The following is a 14388-nucleotide window of genomic DNA, read 5'->3' as shown; positions in this document are numbered from 1 at the left end:
CCGAAGCAGTGGCGCCCCCAAGGGGGGGCCAGGGGGGGCCGCGGCCCCCCCATAAAAGTCACTGCCCCCCCAGTGGCCCCCCCAAACAGAATGAGATTAAAAAAAAAATTTTTTTGTTGAGATTTTTATATTTAAATAATAGTAGTAATATGTATTCATTAAAATGTACACTACAAGCACTATGTAAAAAAATAATATGCATTTGTATAATGTGTTAAATAGAATACGATCTTAACCCCTCCCCTCACCTTTACCCGCAAAGCCGTGAGTACGCGCAGCCGCACTGCCATCCATGTGACGTACACGTGACATCCTGTTCGCTCCTGTTCAGCCATTGGATGCATTACAGAAGAAACTCACAAACTAGTAAGTAAAACTCAGTTAATTATAGGTTATATAAAGCATATTGTTCCAAGCTTAATCACTGTCAGGGTTTAAATTGGGCTGGGGCACCAGAGACGTCATGCCCATGCCCATTCAAACTGACCCTCGATTTTTGAGCCAACTGGATTTTGCATGCAACCTCAAAATCACAGAAGCATCCATTAATCTGTTACTTGTCTTTTAATCTGTTTAATATGCGCAATATAATTAATTCTGTGCTGCATCCTTGTCACTTTTCGGAGATTTTCGCCGTTTTGATCATGTTAAATTTCTTTGTTCTGGCGTCATCAGCGTCTGAGAGCGCTCACGAGCTTTGCTGTTGCCTTTGGCTTTCTGAGGAATTAAAACGTCTAAGAAACACTCACAACATTTCCAAACCCCAGGACGGTAATGTGCAGTTAACCTCCTCTGTGTAGAAAATGTATAGTCTACTCTTGCCAGTGTACCTGCTGCGCCTGCGGTACCGCGAAGGGAATAATGTGTTTCCATTCATTATGGGGCATACTCACCAAACGCAAGTTCAACGATTTGCGCGAGTAGATTACATACAAAGTCAATGCAAAGACGCAATCAGACAGACGCGTCATTGCAAGGGGGGATGCGAATGACGCGAATTGGGCTGCGCAATTGCCGAAAACACGCGCTTTTCTCTTCAAACGCGTCTTTGTGTGTGTGTGTGGGTGTGTGTGTGTGTGTGTGTGTGTGTGTGAGAGAGAGAGAGAGAGAGAGAGAGAGAGAGAGAGAGAGAGAGAGAGAGAGAGAGAGAGAGAGAGAGAGAGAGAGAGAGAGAGAGAGAGAGAGAGAGAGAGAGAGAGAGAGAGAGGTAAGATTGGTGCCCACGTCGAGAAAACTTAAGACTAGAGACGTGTTAAGGACTAAAGTATGTCACTCATTTAATTAGAGTATGTTAACTGGATAACACTACACAATTCAAACGGTGATCGGTTGATACTCATCTTTGATAGATTAATACTATTCCACCATCTGATCTTTAAATTATTTGCAATTTTTATTTGTCTCTAGTAAATCATATACTAGTAATAAATAAGAATAACTATACTCCAAGTAGCATTAAAAGCAAAGGGAAAACTGTTGACCATTAGATTCAGGCATAATACATTTTTTAATTGTGCCACCCTAAGATTTGTGCTGGCCCCTTTGTGCCCCCCCCATGAAAACAATCCTGGGTTAAAAGTACCTTTACCTACCTTTAAAGTAAAAATCACACTACAATTTTATTATGATTTTGTTTATTATTTTGTTGTCTTAACATGATTATGACAGAAAAGCTTTAAGTAAAAGTCAAATATCATAAATCTATACATCTTTTGTCTTCTTTCACTGCTGTAGGAACTGGAAGAAAACACCATCAGTGTCAGGAACTTCATTTCATAATGGCAGAAATATCTTCTGGTGGTTTGCGGATGAAAAATACTTCATGTCCAAAAAGAAAGCCAGGAACAGAAGACAGCAAATCTTTTACTTGCCCTCACTGTGAAAAGGGATTTGCAAGAAAAGGATACCTTGTGGATCACATGAGAATTCACACTGGAGAGCGCCCATACTCATGTCCTCAATGTGAAAAGAGTTTTACTAAAAAAAATTATCTTTGTATGCACATGAAAGTTCACACTGGGGAGCGCTCATATGCATGTCTTCAGTGTGGGAAGAGTTTCACTCAAAAAAACAGCCTTAATGCCCATATGAGAATTCACACTGGAGAGCGGCCATACACATGCACCCAGTGTGGAAAGAGTTTCGGACTGAAAGGACATCTTACAGGTCACATGAGAATTCACACTGGAGAGCGTCCATACCCATGTCCTCAGTGTGGAAAGAGTTTTGGACTGAAAGGACACCTTACAGGTCACATGAGAATTCACACTGGAGAACGCCCATACCCATGTCCTCAGTGTGGAAAAAGATTCAAACTAAAATGTCATCTTAAGAATCACATAAATATTCACACTGGAGAGCTTCAATACGCATGTCCTCAGTGTGGAAAGAGTTGTACAAGTCCAATGCATCTTAGAACTCACATGATAGTTCACACTGGAGAGCGCCCGTACACATGTACTCAGTGTGAAAAAAGTTTCAAACAAAATAGTATCCTTAAGACTCACATGAGAATTCACACTGGAGAGCGCCCATACACATGTCCTCAGTGTGAAAAGAGTTTTATGACGCAGGGACATCTTACAGATCACATGAAGATTCATACTGGAGAGCGTCCTTACAAATGTCTTCATTGTGAAAAGAGATTCTCAAAAAAAAGTTGCCTTGATATTCACATGAGAATTCACACTGGAGAGCGCCCATACACATGTACTGAGTGTGAAAAAAGCTTCAAGACGAAAGGAAATCTTAAAGAGCACACTAAAATTCACACTGGAGAGCGCCCTTACAAATGTCTTCAGTGTAGAATGAGTTTCGGCTCTAAAAAAACCCTTACAGAGCACATAAAAGTTCACACTGGAGAGCGGCCATACCCATGTCCTCAGTGTGAAAAGAGTTTTCCTCAAAAAAGTACCCTTGATGCCCACGTGAGAGTTCACACTGGAGAGCGCCCGTACCCATGTCCTCAGTGTGGAAAAAGTTTTACACAAAAAAGTCATCTTATTAATCACATGAGGATTCACACTAGAGAGCGTCCATACTCATGTCCTCAGTGTGAAAAGAGTTTTGTAGTAAAAGGACATCTTACAGAACACATGAGAATTCACACTGGAGAGCGCCCATATCCATGTCCTCAATGTGAGAAGAGTTTCATAGGAAAAGTAAATCTTACAAATCACATGAGAATTCACACTGGAGAGCGGCCATACCAATGTCCTCAGTGTGAAAAGAGTTTCAGACAGAGTGGACATCTTACAGGTCACATGAGTGTCCACAATGGAAAACACCAATACATGTGTCTTCAGTGTGGAAAGAGTTTTAGACAGAAAAAATCCCTTGAGAATCACATAAGTAACAATGGAGAGTGCACATCAACATGTCTTTAATGTGGAAAGGTCACACTGAACACAGGGAATCAAACATTTTAATCCCAAAACTTGTAAAAAGCGATTTGATGTTATCCTTCTTTAAATGTTTTTTTTATGACATTTATGACAGTCACTATTTGTGCGTGTCTTTAGTCAGGGTTTTAAATTTTTTATTTTTGAAATGTTAAGTTCTAGGTCTTTAATAATTTTAAACAGGTCTTATTTTTTCTTTGTCCATGTAACATCTACATCTATTGCTGATTAAAATGCTTTTGCAGTGTGTTAGAATGTTTTTTTTTTCTTTTGCTTGTCCCTGCTTATGCGTTTAACCGCATTGATAGTTTAAACGTCATTTGTGTTATTATGGTTATAAATTTACATGAACTGCCCCCAGCTAAAACACAACAAATGAGAGTTGTTCTTCCTCTCACATATTTGCCAGTGCGCTCTCCCTCAAGATGAGTGCATCACAAACCTGCACATGAACTAAATGAAGCATTTCCCCTTTGTTCTTTACTCTGTTTTTGCAGATATCTAAGTATAATATAAGAATTTATCAGTGCGGTCTCTCACTCTGCCAAGCATGAAATCCCACTGCTCGCATATCCTGTGCAGAGCCAATATCTCATCAATTTTATTATTTCTATTTTTGCCATAAAATATATCACTGTATAATATATTACAATATCACATTGTTTTGTCCCAAGATGAACACCAGTAATGCACTCCCTATATATTGTTGTTTAATAAAACCATGTTTATTGATACTTTATTTGAACCAGTTATTATTGCCTCATCTTCTTTGTCATTTTAAATGCTTTTACCCACTTAGGTCTATTTTTATTACCAGAAGATCTGGGCCCGTATTTGTAAAGCTTCTTAGCATCCTCTCAGAGACCTCATAAGCTTAAAAACTTTTATGTAGGGGTCTTAGATTAAAAGTCAATTCAGCACCAATCTGAAAGCATGCACCTCTGAGCAAGGAAAATACAAAAACGTTTATCTAATTGAGGAGGCGGGGCTGATCGTGTTGTAGGTGTGAGCAAAAATGTGCCATTTTTAGGTGTTATTTTAAATGCATGCGAGTTGATCTCTGCACTAAATGGCAGTGTATGGTGCAGATTGAGGGGCGGTAGATCCCTTTCAATGAAAATTTCAATTACTTATTTTTTCACATTTGCAGAAAATGTTTACCAATACTAAGTTGCTGGTTTGTTCATTTTTACATTTTCTAGGTTGATAGAAGCACCGAGGACCGAATTATAGCACTTAAACAGAAACATTTTCATGATATGTCACATATAGTATAGGGTCAATATAAGCCATCAGTTTAGAATTACAGGTATACTATTTACTATTATATACAGTCTTGTTCAAAATAATAGCAGTACAATGTGACTAACCAGAATAATCAAGGTTTTTAGTATATTTTTTATTGCTACGTGGCAAACAAGTTACCAGTAGGTTTAGTAGATTCTCAGAAAACAAACAAGACCCAGCATTCATGATATGCACGCTCTTAAGGCTGTGCAATTGGGGTATTAGTTGAAAGGGTGTGTTAAAAAAAATAGCAGTGTCTACCTTTGCCTGTACAAACTCAAAACTATTTTGTACAAACATTTTTTTTTTCTTTTCTGTGATTTAGCAATCCTGTGAATCACTGAACTAATATTTAGTTGTATGACCACAGTTTTTGAAAACTGCTTGACATCTGTGTGGCATGGAGTCAACCAACTTGTGGCACCTCTCAGCTGTTATTCCACTCCATGATTCTTTAACAACATTCCACAATTCATTCACATTTCTTGGTTTTGCTTCAGAAACAGCATTTTTGATATCACCCCACAAGTTCTCAATTGGATTAAGGTCTGGAGATTGGGCTGGCCACTCCATAACATTAATTTTGTTGGTTTGGAACCAAGACTTTGCCCGTTCACTAGTGTGTTTTTGGTCATTGTCTTGTTGAAACAACCATTTCAAGGGCATGTCCTCTTCAGCATAGGGCAACATGACCTCTTCAAGTATTTTAACATATGCAAACTGATCCATGATCCCTGGTATGCGATAAATAGGCCCAACACCATAGTAGGAGAAACATGCCCATATCATGATGCTTGCACCTCCATGCTTCACTGTCTTCACTGTGTACTGTGGCTTGAATTCAGAGTTTGGGGGTCGTCTCACAAACTGCCTGTGGCCCTTGGACCCAAAAAGAACAATTTTACTCCCATCAGTCCACAAAATGTTCCTCCATTTCTCTTTAGGCCAGTTGATGTGTTCTTTGGCAAATTGTAACCTCTTCTGCACATGCCTTTTTTTTAACAGAGGGACTTTGCGGGGGATTCTTGAAAATAGATTAGCTTCACACAGACGTCTTCTAACTGTCACAGTACTTACAGGAAACTCCAGACTGTCTTTGATCATCCTGGAGGTGATCATTGGCTGAGCCTTTGCCATTCTGGTTATTCTTCTATCCATTTTGATGGTTGTCTTCCGTTTTCTTCCACGTCTCTCTGGTTCTCTCTGCTCTCCATTTTAGGGCATTGGAGATCATTTTAGCTGAACAGCCTATCATTTTTTGCACCTCTTTATAGGTTTATATAACGACCCATTTTCCTCAGCTTTCAAATGCATGTTCAACAAGTGTTGGCTTCATCCTTAAATAGGGGCCACCTGATTCACACCTGTTTCTTCACAAAATTGATGACCTCAGTGATTGAATGCCACACTGCTATTTTTTTGAACACACCCCTTTCAACTAATTCAACTAATTGCCCAATTGCACAGCCTTAAGAGCGTGCATATCATGAATGCTGGGTCTCATTTGTTTTCTGAGAATCTACTGAACCTACTGGTAACTTGTTTGCCACGTAGCAATAAAAAAATATACTAAAAACCTTGATTATTCTGGTTAGTCACATTGTACTGCTATTTTTTTGTATATGCTTACTTCATTGTCGTGATATAGGTCTTAAATTTCATGCATAATGGTCCTAAAAAAGGTCTTACATTTGAATTAGTGAAACAATCTCAAAGTATGCTGTTCATTTTCAATTTTTATTAATTGATTCACTGGTGTTTCTGACAACAGAAGTCCAAAAAGCTCAGCCCTCACATGATTCATGGAGACTTCATAGTTCATGGAAGCTCATAGTCAGCCATTAAAAAACATTAAGTTAGAGACAGAGCTGTGATTTTTGTTCATTAATTATCAAGAAAGGCATTGATTTACAATATTTATAGATCATATTGATGTGATGTGAATGTGTTGTAGTTCTATAAACTATGTTTTTTTTTTTCCAAATAAAATCCACTAATATAGTTAGATTGGTCAGCTGCTGGTATGTGCCTTGTTAAAGGAAAACACCACCGCTTTTTAATATTTTACTATGTTCTTACCTCAACTTAGATGAATTAATACATACCTTTCTTTTTTCAATGCGTGCATTTTTAATCTTTGTACAGCGCTACGTGAATGTGTTAGCATTTAGCCTAGCCCCATTCATTCCTATGGCTCCAAACAAAAGTTTTATTTTGCGCCACCATACTTACTTGTGTGACAACCTATGTAACAATATTTAAATAGGGAAAACATGGACGTGTTTGGTGGCTTCTAAATTCATCCCTGTTTGGAGCCATAGGAATAAATGAGGCTAGGGGTGCACAATTTTAAATTGGTGGGGTGCACGATTTATACATATACATAAATTATGCATTGTGAACTTTCGTTGAGTGGCCATGTTACCTGCAGCCAATGGAAAAGCTTCTCTGAGAAGTGTAAATGAGAGCACATCAATTCAGGTTGTTACCTTTAACCGGCTATTAACAAAACATTAACTGCCATATGGGTGAGGTATTGTAAAAACTGGGACAAAAGTGGACAAAAGCCTTGGCACAGATTGCTGTCTGAATGCTTACTGTATTGCCCATCATTGCAGGAATGCTGCGGCCATACAATACATTGATCGACTGATCTGACTACATTGCCCATCAGTATGATCTCTGTGATTTCCTAATGATTGAATACTTTATGGAAAATACTTGGCATTTACCTTGTAAATACAGTAGTTGTTTTAAATCTGTAAATGCTATGACGTATCACATATGTATACTGTATGTCTGCAGTATATAAGGTACAAAGGTCCACAAATGCATTAATTGTGAATGGCATATTTTAAAAAAAATACTGTGGGATTGTATTTGTCTTTTTATTTCTATAAAAATAATAGTTATATTTTCATTGAGTTTGAATACATTTACAGTCAATTGCATAACGCTGCTGATTGCTGACATGACTAAAATTGCTTGTATGCATAAATGAAATTCAACATCTTAATTTTTTATAGGCACATACATAGACACCATTTACCCCATCTTTCAATTCTCATCTCTAAAATATGCAATTAACTTCAGACAAATCAAAACAAAATAAGTCTCATGAGCCTGAGCATCTCACATTAATGTAAGGGTTATTTTGCTTTAAATGTCTTGGAAAGTGGTACTTCTGAGAAATAAATGTCAAAACTGTCACTAGTGTTATAAAAGTTTCTGCTAGTTTGTAGGTCGAGCATATAGGTATACACAGAGTGTTGGATCTTGAGATTATTGTAAATGTTTTTTTTTTTTACTTTTAACTTATTATATGTTTCATTTCTAAATGAATTGGGTTGTCTCTCTGTTGCTTGACCATGTTTTTCCACAGCTAGACCTGGATGGGGGACCTTGGTAAGAATAGCATGATAGCTGATGAAAGAAAGGCACTGTGTTTTACCAGCAATGGCTGTCTCTTTGTGTAGCAACTTAAAGGTCACAAAGATACAGGCACAGTACAAACAGAATGTTTGAATGGGAGGGCTACTAAAACTGGGGCACTATTTAAATCACTGAAAAACTCAGAACGGGGTCATTGGTCATTTTCATTGTCATTGGTCTATGTTTTTTGTCATTATCATTTTAGCAATGCAGGTGTACACCCGTATTGTGTTCTAAAGCTGTCTGACACAATTCTTTAATAAAATACTTTAAAGAGAATTTTACATCTCAACGTCTTTGATTCTCCTGAAGAAAATCCTTTAAATGTTCTTGTTCAGTTTGTATTCAAAGTAAAAAGCTGGAGAAAACTTTTTTTTAATCTTAGTAAAACAGGAAAACAGCTTAAACAACTATAAAAGTTTATAGTTTTATTTTTCATCTGCGTAGATGTGCAATTACACATGCAGACTCATTTTTGCCCTGACGGGAAGTGTAGAAGCGGACTAATCCCAGCGCTGGTGTAGAACGAATGCACATCAGGCTATGCAACGCTACGTTACGGCATGGAACCAACGTGCGGCTTTAAATTAAAGAAATAATTTTTTTTTCTTTCCCATGTTATTTTTACAATGCGCTTCAGGGCAAATAAGAATAATTTATATACGATCATGTGCTTTAATAAATCATAATCATTTACGCAGAGGCAAACCTAATAGCTTAATTTGTGAATATCGCTTTTTATATTGTTAACTCCAACTATTTAGTTTTCTTGTGCTTTCAGCAAATCCAAATCAAAGTGTAAAAGTCTGCATTTATTTTTATAACACAAAAATTATATCATACATACACTATAGCATATAGTCTGCCTCTTGTTGCTAAATCTTTATCAAAATAATGTTATAATGATCTAACACAACCAAAAACAACGGTTTAGTGTTACTTGTGAGATGTATTTAGAAATAGCTACAGTTGCTATGAGAGTATTGGAGGAGTTGCCATCACCAATATGGCGGCGCCGTTGACGTACGATCCAGCAGCCAACGCGCGGTCTAGTTATTTCCTGTCTCATTCACTATGATATAAATACCCTGAAGAGTTAAAGTTATAAGTAAATTGTTTGTAGAAGGACAGTAGACTGACTAAATAAAATAAAAACATAAATCTAGTGATGGGAGAAACAAAGCTTTTCGAAGCTTCGAATCAATTGAACCAATTGCTTCGAAAATTGATTCAGTTTTTCGAAGCGTTCAAAACACTCCCTCTAGTGGTAAATCACATCATCAAACAGTTATGACGTAATGAAGCCTCGTTTGCTGAAATCACGTGACTTGGCCAGTTTGAACACGCTCCGAACCAATGATTTGAAACAAAAGACTTATAACAGTTTCGAAGCCTCATGAAGCAGTGCTTCGAAGCCTCATGAAGCAGTGCTTCGAAAGCGACCATCACTATCATAAATCTGGATTCAAAAAACAGGAGGTCAGGAGAACTGCTAGAAATTCGATTTAAAGAACGGATACTTAACACAGGTTAGTGGACTGAATGGATTTTAATGCTAAGGTAACGTTCTGCTATAAATAAGACTATATATAAATTAATGGTACAGTTTATGTCTAGATTTTTTTTTGTGTTCGAGGAGGTGTTGTAATATAAACTTTAGATAAGTTACAGTCCAGACGTGTTTTTGTTTACAAACATTTAGTTAAGACTTATAATCTACACAAACTATATTATTATCACTGATAAAATAATATAAACCTATACCTCGAATTCACTGTAAATCGCTTTGGATAAATTTGTCTACCAAATGGATAAATATATTTAATGTAGTAGTAACTAGTCATTTTTGTTAAAATCACAAGATGAAAAATCATCACATGACTTAATTTCTTTCTATTATGTATTTATTTATGTATTAATTATGGATCAAAAGCTTATTGTTTGGGGCAGATTGCTGTTTGAATGCTTTTTATTACCCATCATCACTTATAAATGTGGCACTCACTAAAGCTTGATTAAGATCTTTAATTTACCATCAGTATGAATTCACATAAGTAGCCTATCATTTTTGAGAGTGATAATGAGGAAAAATATTTTTGTGTTTATTCTTAATTCTGTATTATTGATCTGTGAGGAACATTAAAGCACCCATATTTTTTATTTTTCATGATTTTACCTTTCTTTTGCTGTGTGTGTTATACATGTTAATGATCTGGAAAGTTACAATTCCCAAAGTCTATGATGACATGAGTTATTATCGTCTCTAACTGAAATTTCTTGGACAGCAATGATTGCAAGGATTGTAGGCATCAGTTTACTACTGCAGTGAGTTGACACCTCTATGGGGACTAAATAAAGTATGTTCAGAGATGGGCAAGCTTAAGGCGGCCTTCTGAGCCAGCTGCCAGTAACATACTGTAGATTTTACATTTATGTTATTTACTGGCAACAGTTTGTTCAAAGTTAAATAACAATGAAACATTTTCAGTCTTTATCTTCTACAGTAAGTTACTGGCAACCAGCTGCATAATTGCAGCATTTGTTTTACAGTGTATGGTCCAATCTCTAGCAGTGACCAAGCCTGGTTCGATTGTGATCGTGGGCCCGCATGATTATTAAATATTAATAAACGGCTGGTGCGTGAGTCCAAAGTGACATGTGTAGCAGCCGAACGGATGCAATAACAAGTAGGGCTAAATCAGAATAACCAGACATCCACCCAAATTCTGCAACTGTTAAAAGTAATTATCAATCCGATTTGTATTAACTTTGGAGTCAGATAAGAATACCTAAATTGCGTAATGCCAAAACGTCATCTGCAAGCGCCGGAAAAGCTATAATTCTTCACCATGCCGATTGGATTCCGCCGTTGGGTCAACGGATGGATGGGGGATTATATATTTTTCCCCTTACAATGTCTTAACATGATTATGACAGAAAAGCTTTAATTAAAAGTTAAAGGAATAGTCTACTCATTTTCAATATTAAACTATGTTATTACCTTAACTAAGAAGAGTTGATACATCCCTCTATCATCTTAGTGCGTGCACGTAAGCGCTGGGGCGCGCTGCGACACTTCGATAGCATTTAGCTTAGCCCCATTCATTCAATGGTACCATTTAGAGATAAAGTTAGAAGTGACCAAACACAGCAACGTTTTTCCTATTTAAGACGAGTAGTTATACGAGCAAGTTTGGTGGTACAAAATAAAACGTAGCGCTTTTCTAAGCGGATTTAAAAGAGGAACTATATCGTATATCTATTAAATCCGCTTAGAAAAGCGCTACGTTTTATTTTGTACTACCAAACTTGCTCGTATAACTACTCGTCTTAAATAGGGAAAAACGTTGCTGTGTTTGGTCACTTCTAACTTTATCTCTGTTTGATACCATTGAATGAATGGGGCTAAGCTAAATGCTATCGAAGTGTCGCAGCGCGCCCCAGCGCTTACGTGCACGCACACAGATGACAGAGGGATGTTTCAACAATTCTTAGTTAAGGTAATAACATAGTTTAATATTGAAAATGAGTAGACTATTCCTTTAAATATCATAAATCTATATATCTTTTGTCTTCTTTCATTGCTGTAGGAATTGGAAGAAACATCATCAGTGTCAGGAACATCATTCCATAATGGCAGAAATATCTTCTGGTGGTTTGCAGAAGAAAAATACTTCATGTCCAAAAAGAAAGCCAGGAACAGAAGACAGCAAATCTTTTACTTGCCCTCACTGTGAAAAGGGATTTGCAAGAAAAGGATACCTTGTGGATCACATGAGAGTTCACACTGGAGAGTCCCCACACACATGTCTTCAGTGTGGAAAAAGTTTCACTCAAAAAAACGGCCTTGATGCCCACATGAAAATTCACACTGGAGAGCGGCCATACCCATGTCTTCAGTGTGGAAAGAGATTCGGACTGAAAGGAAATCTTACAGATCACATAAAAATTCACACTGGAGTGCGTCCATACCCATGTCCTCAGTGTGGAAAAAGATTCAGACGGAAAGGATATCTTACAAATCACATAACAATTCACACTGGAGAGGGTCCATACATGTGTCTACAGTGTGGAAAGAGTTTTATGACGCAGGGACATCTTACAGATCACATGAAGATTCATACTGGAGAGCGCCCTTACCAATGTCTTCAGTGTGAAAAGAGATTCACAAAGAAATGTTGCCTTGATATTCACATGAGAATTCACACTGGAGAGCGCCCATACACATGTACTGAGTGTGAAAAAAGCTTCATGACGAAAGGAAGTCTTAAAGAGCATACTAAAATTCACACTGGAGAGCGCCCTTACAAATGTCTTCAGTGTGAAAAGAGTTTCGGCACTAAAAAAACCCTTACAGAGCACATAAGACTTCACACTGGAGAGCGGCCATACCCATGTCCTCAGTGTGAAAAGAGTTTTCCTCAAAAAAGTAGCCTTAATGCCCATGTGAGAGTTCACACTGGAGAGCGCCAACACCCATGTCCTCAGTGTGGAAAGAGTTTCACAACGAAAAGACATCTTATTAATCACATGAGGATTCACACTGGAGAGCGCCCATACCCATGCCCTCACTGTGAAAAAAGTTTTGTAGTAAAAATACATCTTACAAACCACATAAGAATTCACACTGGAGAGCGGCCATACCAATGTCCTCAGTGTGAAAAGAGTTTTGTTCAAAAAAGTAGCCTTAATGGCCACATGAGAGTTCACACTGGAGAGCGGCCATACCAATGTCCTCAGTGTGAAAAGAGTTTCAAACAGAGCGGGCATCTTAAAGATCACATGAGTGTCCACATTGGAGAGCGCCTATACATGTGTCTTCAGTGTGGAAAGAGTTTTGGACATCCAAAATCCCTTGTGAATCACATAAGAATTAAGAAAGGAGAGTGCACATCCACATGTCTTTAATGTGGAAAGGTCACACTGAACACAGGGAATCAAACCCAACAATTTGTAAATAGCGGTTTGGTGTTTTCATTCTTTAAATGTTTTTTATCACATTATGATATGTGCGTGTCTTCAGTCAGGGTTTCCGCAGGGTCTTAAAAAGTCTAACATTTCAAAATCAAAATGTAAGGCCCTATGAAGTCTTAAGTTCTAGGTCTTAAATCATTTTAAACAGGTCTTATTTTTTCTTTGTCCATGTAACATCTACATCTATTGCTGATTAAAATGCTTCTGCAGTGTGTTAGAATGTTTTTTTAATTTCTTTTGCTCGTCCCTGCTTATGTGTTTAACCGCATTGATAGTTTAAACGTCATTTGTGTTATTATGGTTATAAACTTACATGAACTGCCGCCAGCTAAAAGATGACAAATGTACATATTTAACTATTATATAAGAATTTATTGGTGCGGTATCACAGAAAATCCCACTGCTCGATTATCCTGTTCATCCAGCCAATGTCTCATCAATTTTATTATTTCTATTTTTGCCATAAAAGATATCACTCATTGTTTTGTCTCAAGATGCACACCAGTGAAATGTTGTTTCATAAAACCATGTTATTATTTTACCCACTTAGGTCTATTTTTATTACCAAAATATCTGGGCCCATATGTATAAAAATGTATTAAATTGTGTCAAAATTCTAAGAATGACCTCATTTTAATCTTATTTCTAGACTTAAGAATAAGTGTGATTTATAAAGCCTTCTAAGTGTTAAGACTCAGTGCCTAAATGATTTAAGAGAGCTGCATGGAGAGGTCTCCTAAATATCATGCACTTTACAACAAAGAATGTGTGAATTACTTTAATTTAAATGTATTTCTATAGCACTTTTGACAAGTTTCTTATTGCATTGTTGCAAAGCAGCAAATTTACAGTAAATACATTTTAGTATACAGTAGATAGGAATTAATATAACATTATGAAATATAAAGAGTATTGTTTTTATATTACAAAATAAAATGGATAAGATGTATATTAGCGAAACTTATTTAAGTGCTAAACAGTACCAATATTTTTTATGGGCACAGAATGTATCAAGACAGCCAAATGGTATATAAAATAAGCATAATATACAAAAAACTTTAAAGAAAAAAGGGTAAAGTTGGATTATTGGTAATGCCTAAAATAATGGCAATGTTTTTTTTTCTCTCAGTTTTAGTGAAATAATTAAAGTTAAAAATGTTTAAATATTAGGTGTTACCAATTGAAGTAAGTTTTTAAGTAGAGCCCCTTTTACGTTTTAAAGTTTATACTGGGAAAATAAAATACCAAAAATTGTACAATAGCATTATTAACCAAAATTAATTTTGAAGTATCT

The 14388-nt window shown here is 36.8% G+C and overlaps 1 protein-coding gene across 1 annotated transcript; it reads left to right on the top strand.

Annotated features, from left to right (window-relative positions):
* The first annotated feature begins 1738 nt into the window (after positions 1-1738).
* LOC135719095 (uncharacterized) lies at positions 1739-13669 on the top strand. The gene is made up of 2 exons (XM_073811854.1): positions 1739-3364; positions 11711-13669. Exons 1-2 carry the CDS (start codon positions 1779-1781, stop codon positions 13026-13028), a joined length of 2904 nt encoding a protein of 967 aa, XP_073667955.1. The 5' UTR covers positions 1739-1778; the 3' UTR covers positions 13029-13669.
* The last annotated feature ends 719 nt before the right edge of the window (positions 13670-14388 follow it).

The sequence above is a fragment of the Paramisgurnus dabryanus genome, chromosome 14 (genome assembly GCF_030506205.2).
Source record: "Paramisgurnus dabryanus chromosome 14, PD_genome_1.1, whole genome shotgun sequence".
In the NCBI taxonomy this organism is placed as follows: domain Eukaryota; kingdom Metazoa; phylum Chordata; class Actinopteri; order Cypriniformes; family Cobitidae; genus Paramisgurnus; species Paramisgurnus dabryanus.
This window is presented reverse-complemented; position numbering and strand designations above follow the sequence as displayed.

Bases quoted from the DNA above. Each gene is read 5' to 3' on its own strand.
- LOC135719095 (XM_073811854.1), top strand. From the start codon at position 1,779: ATGGCAGAAATATCTTCTGGTGGTTTGCGGATGAAAAATACTTCATGT. The intron at 3,365-11,710 runs GTGCACATCAAC...TCATTGCTGTAG, and splicing joins CACATAAGTAACAATGGAGA to GAATTGGAAGAAACATCATC.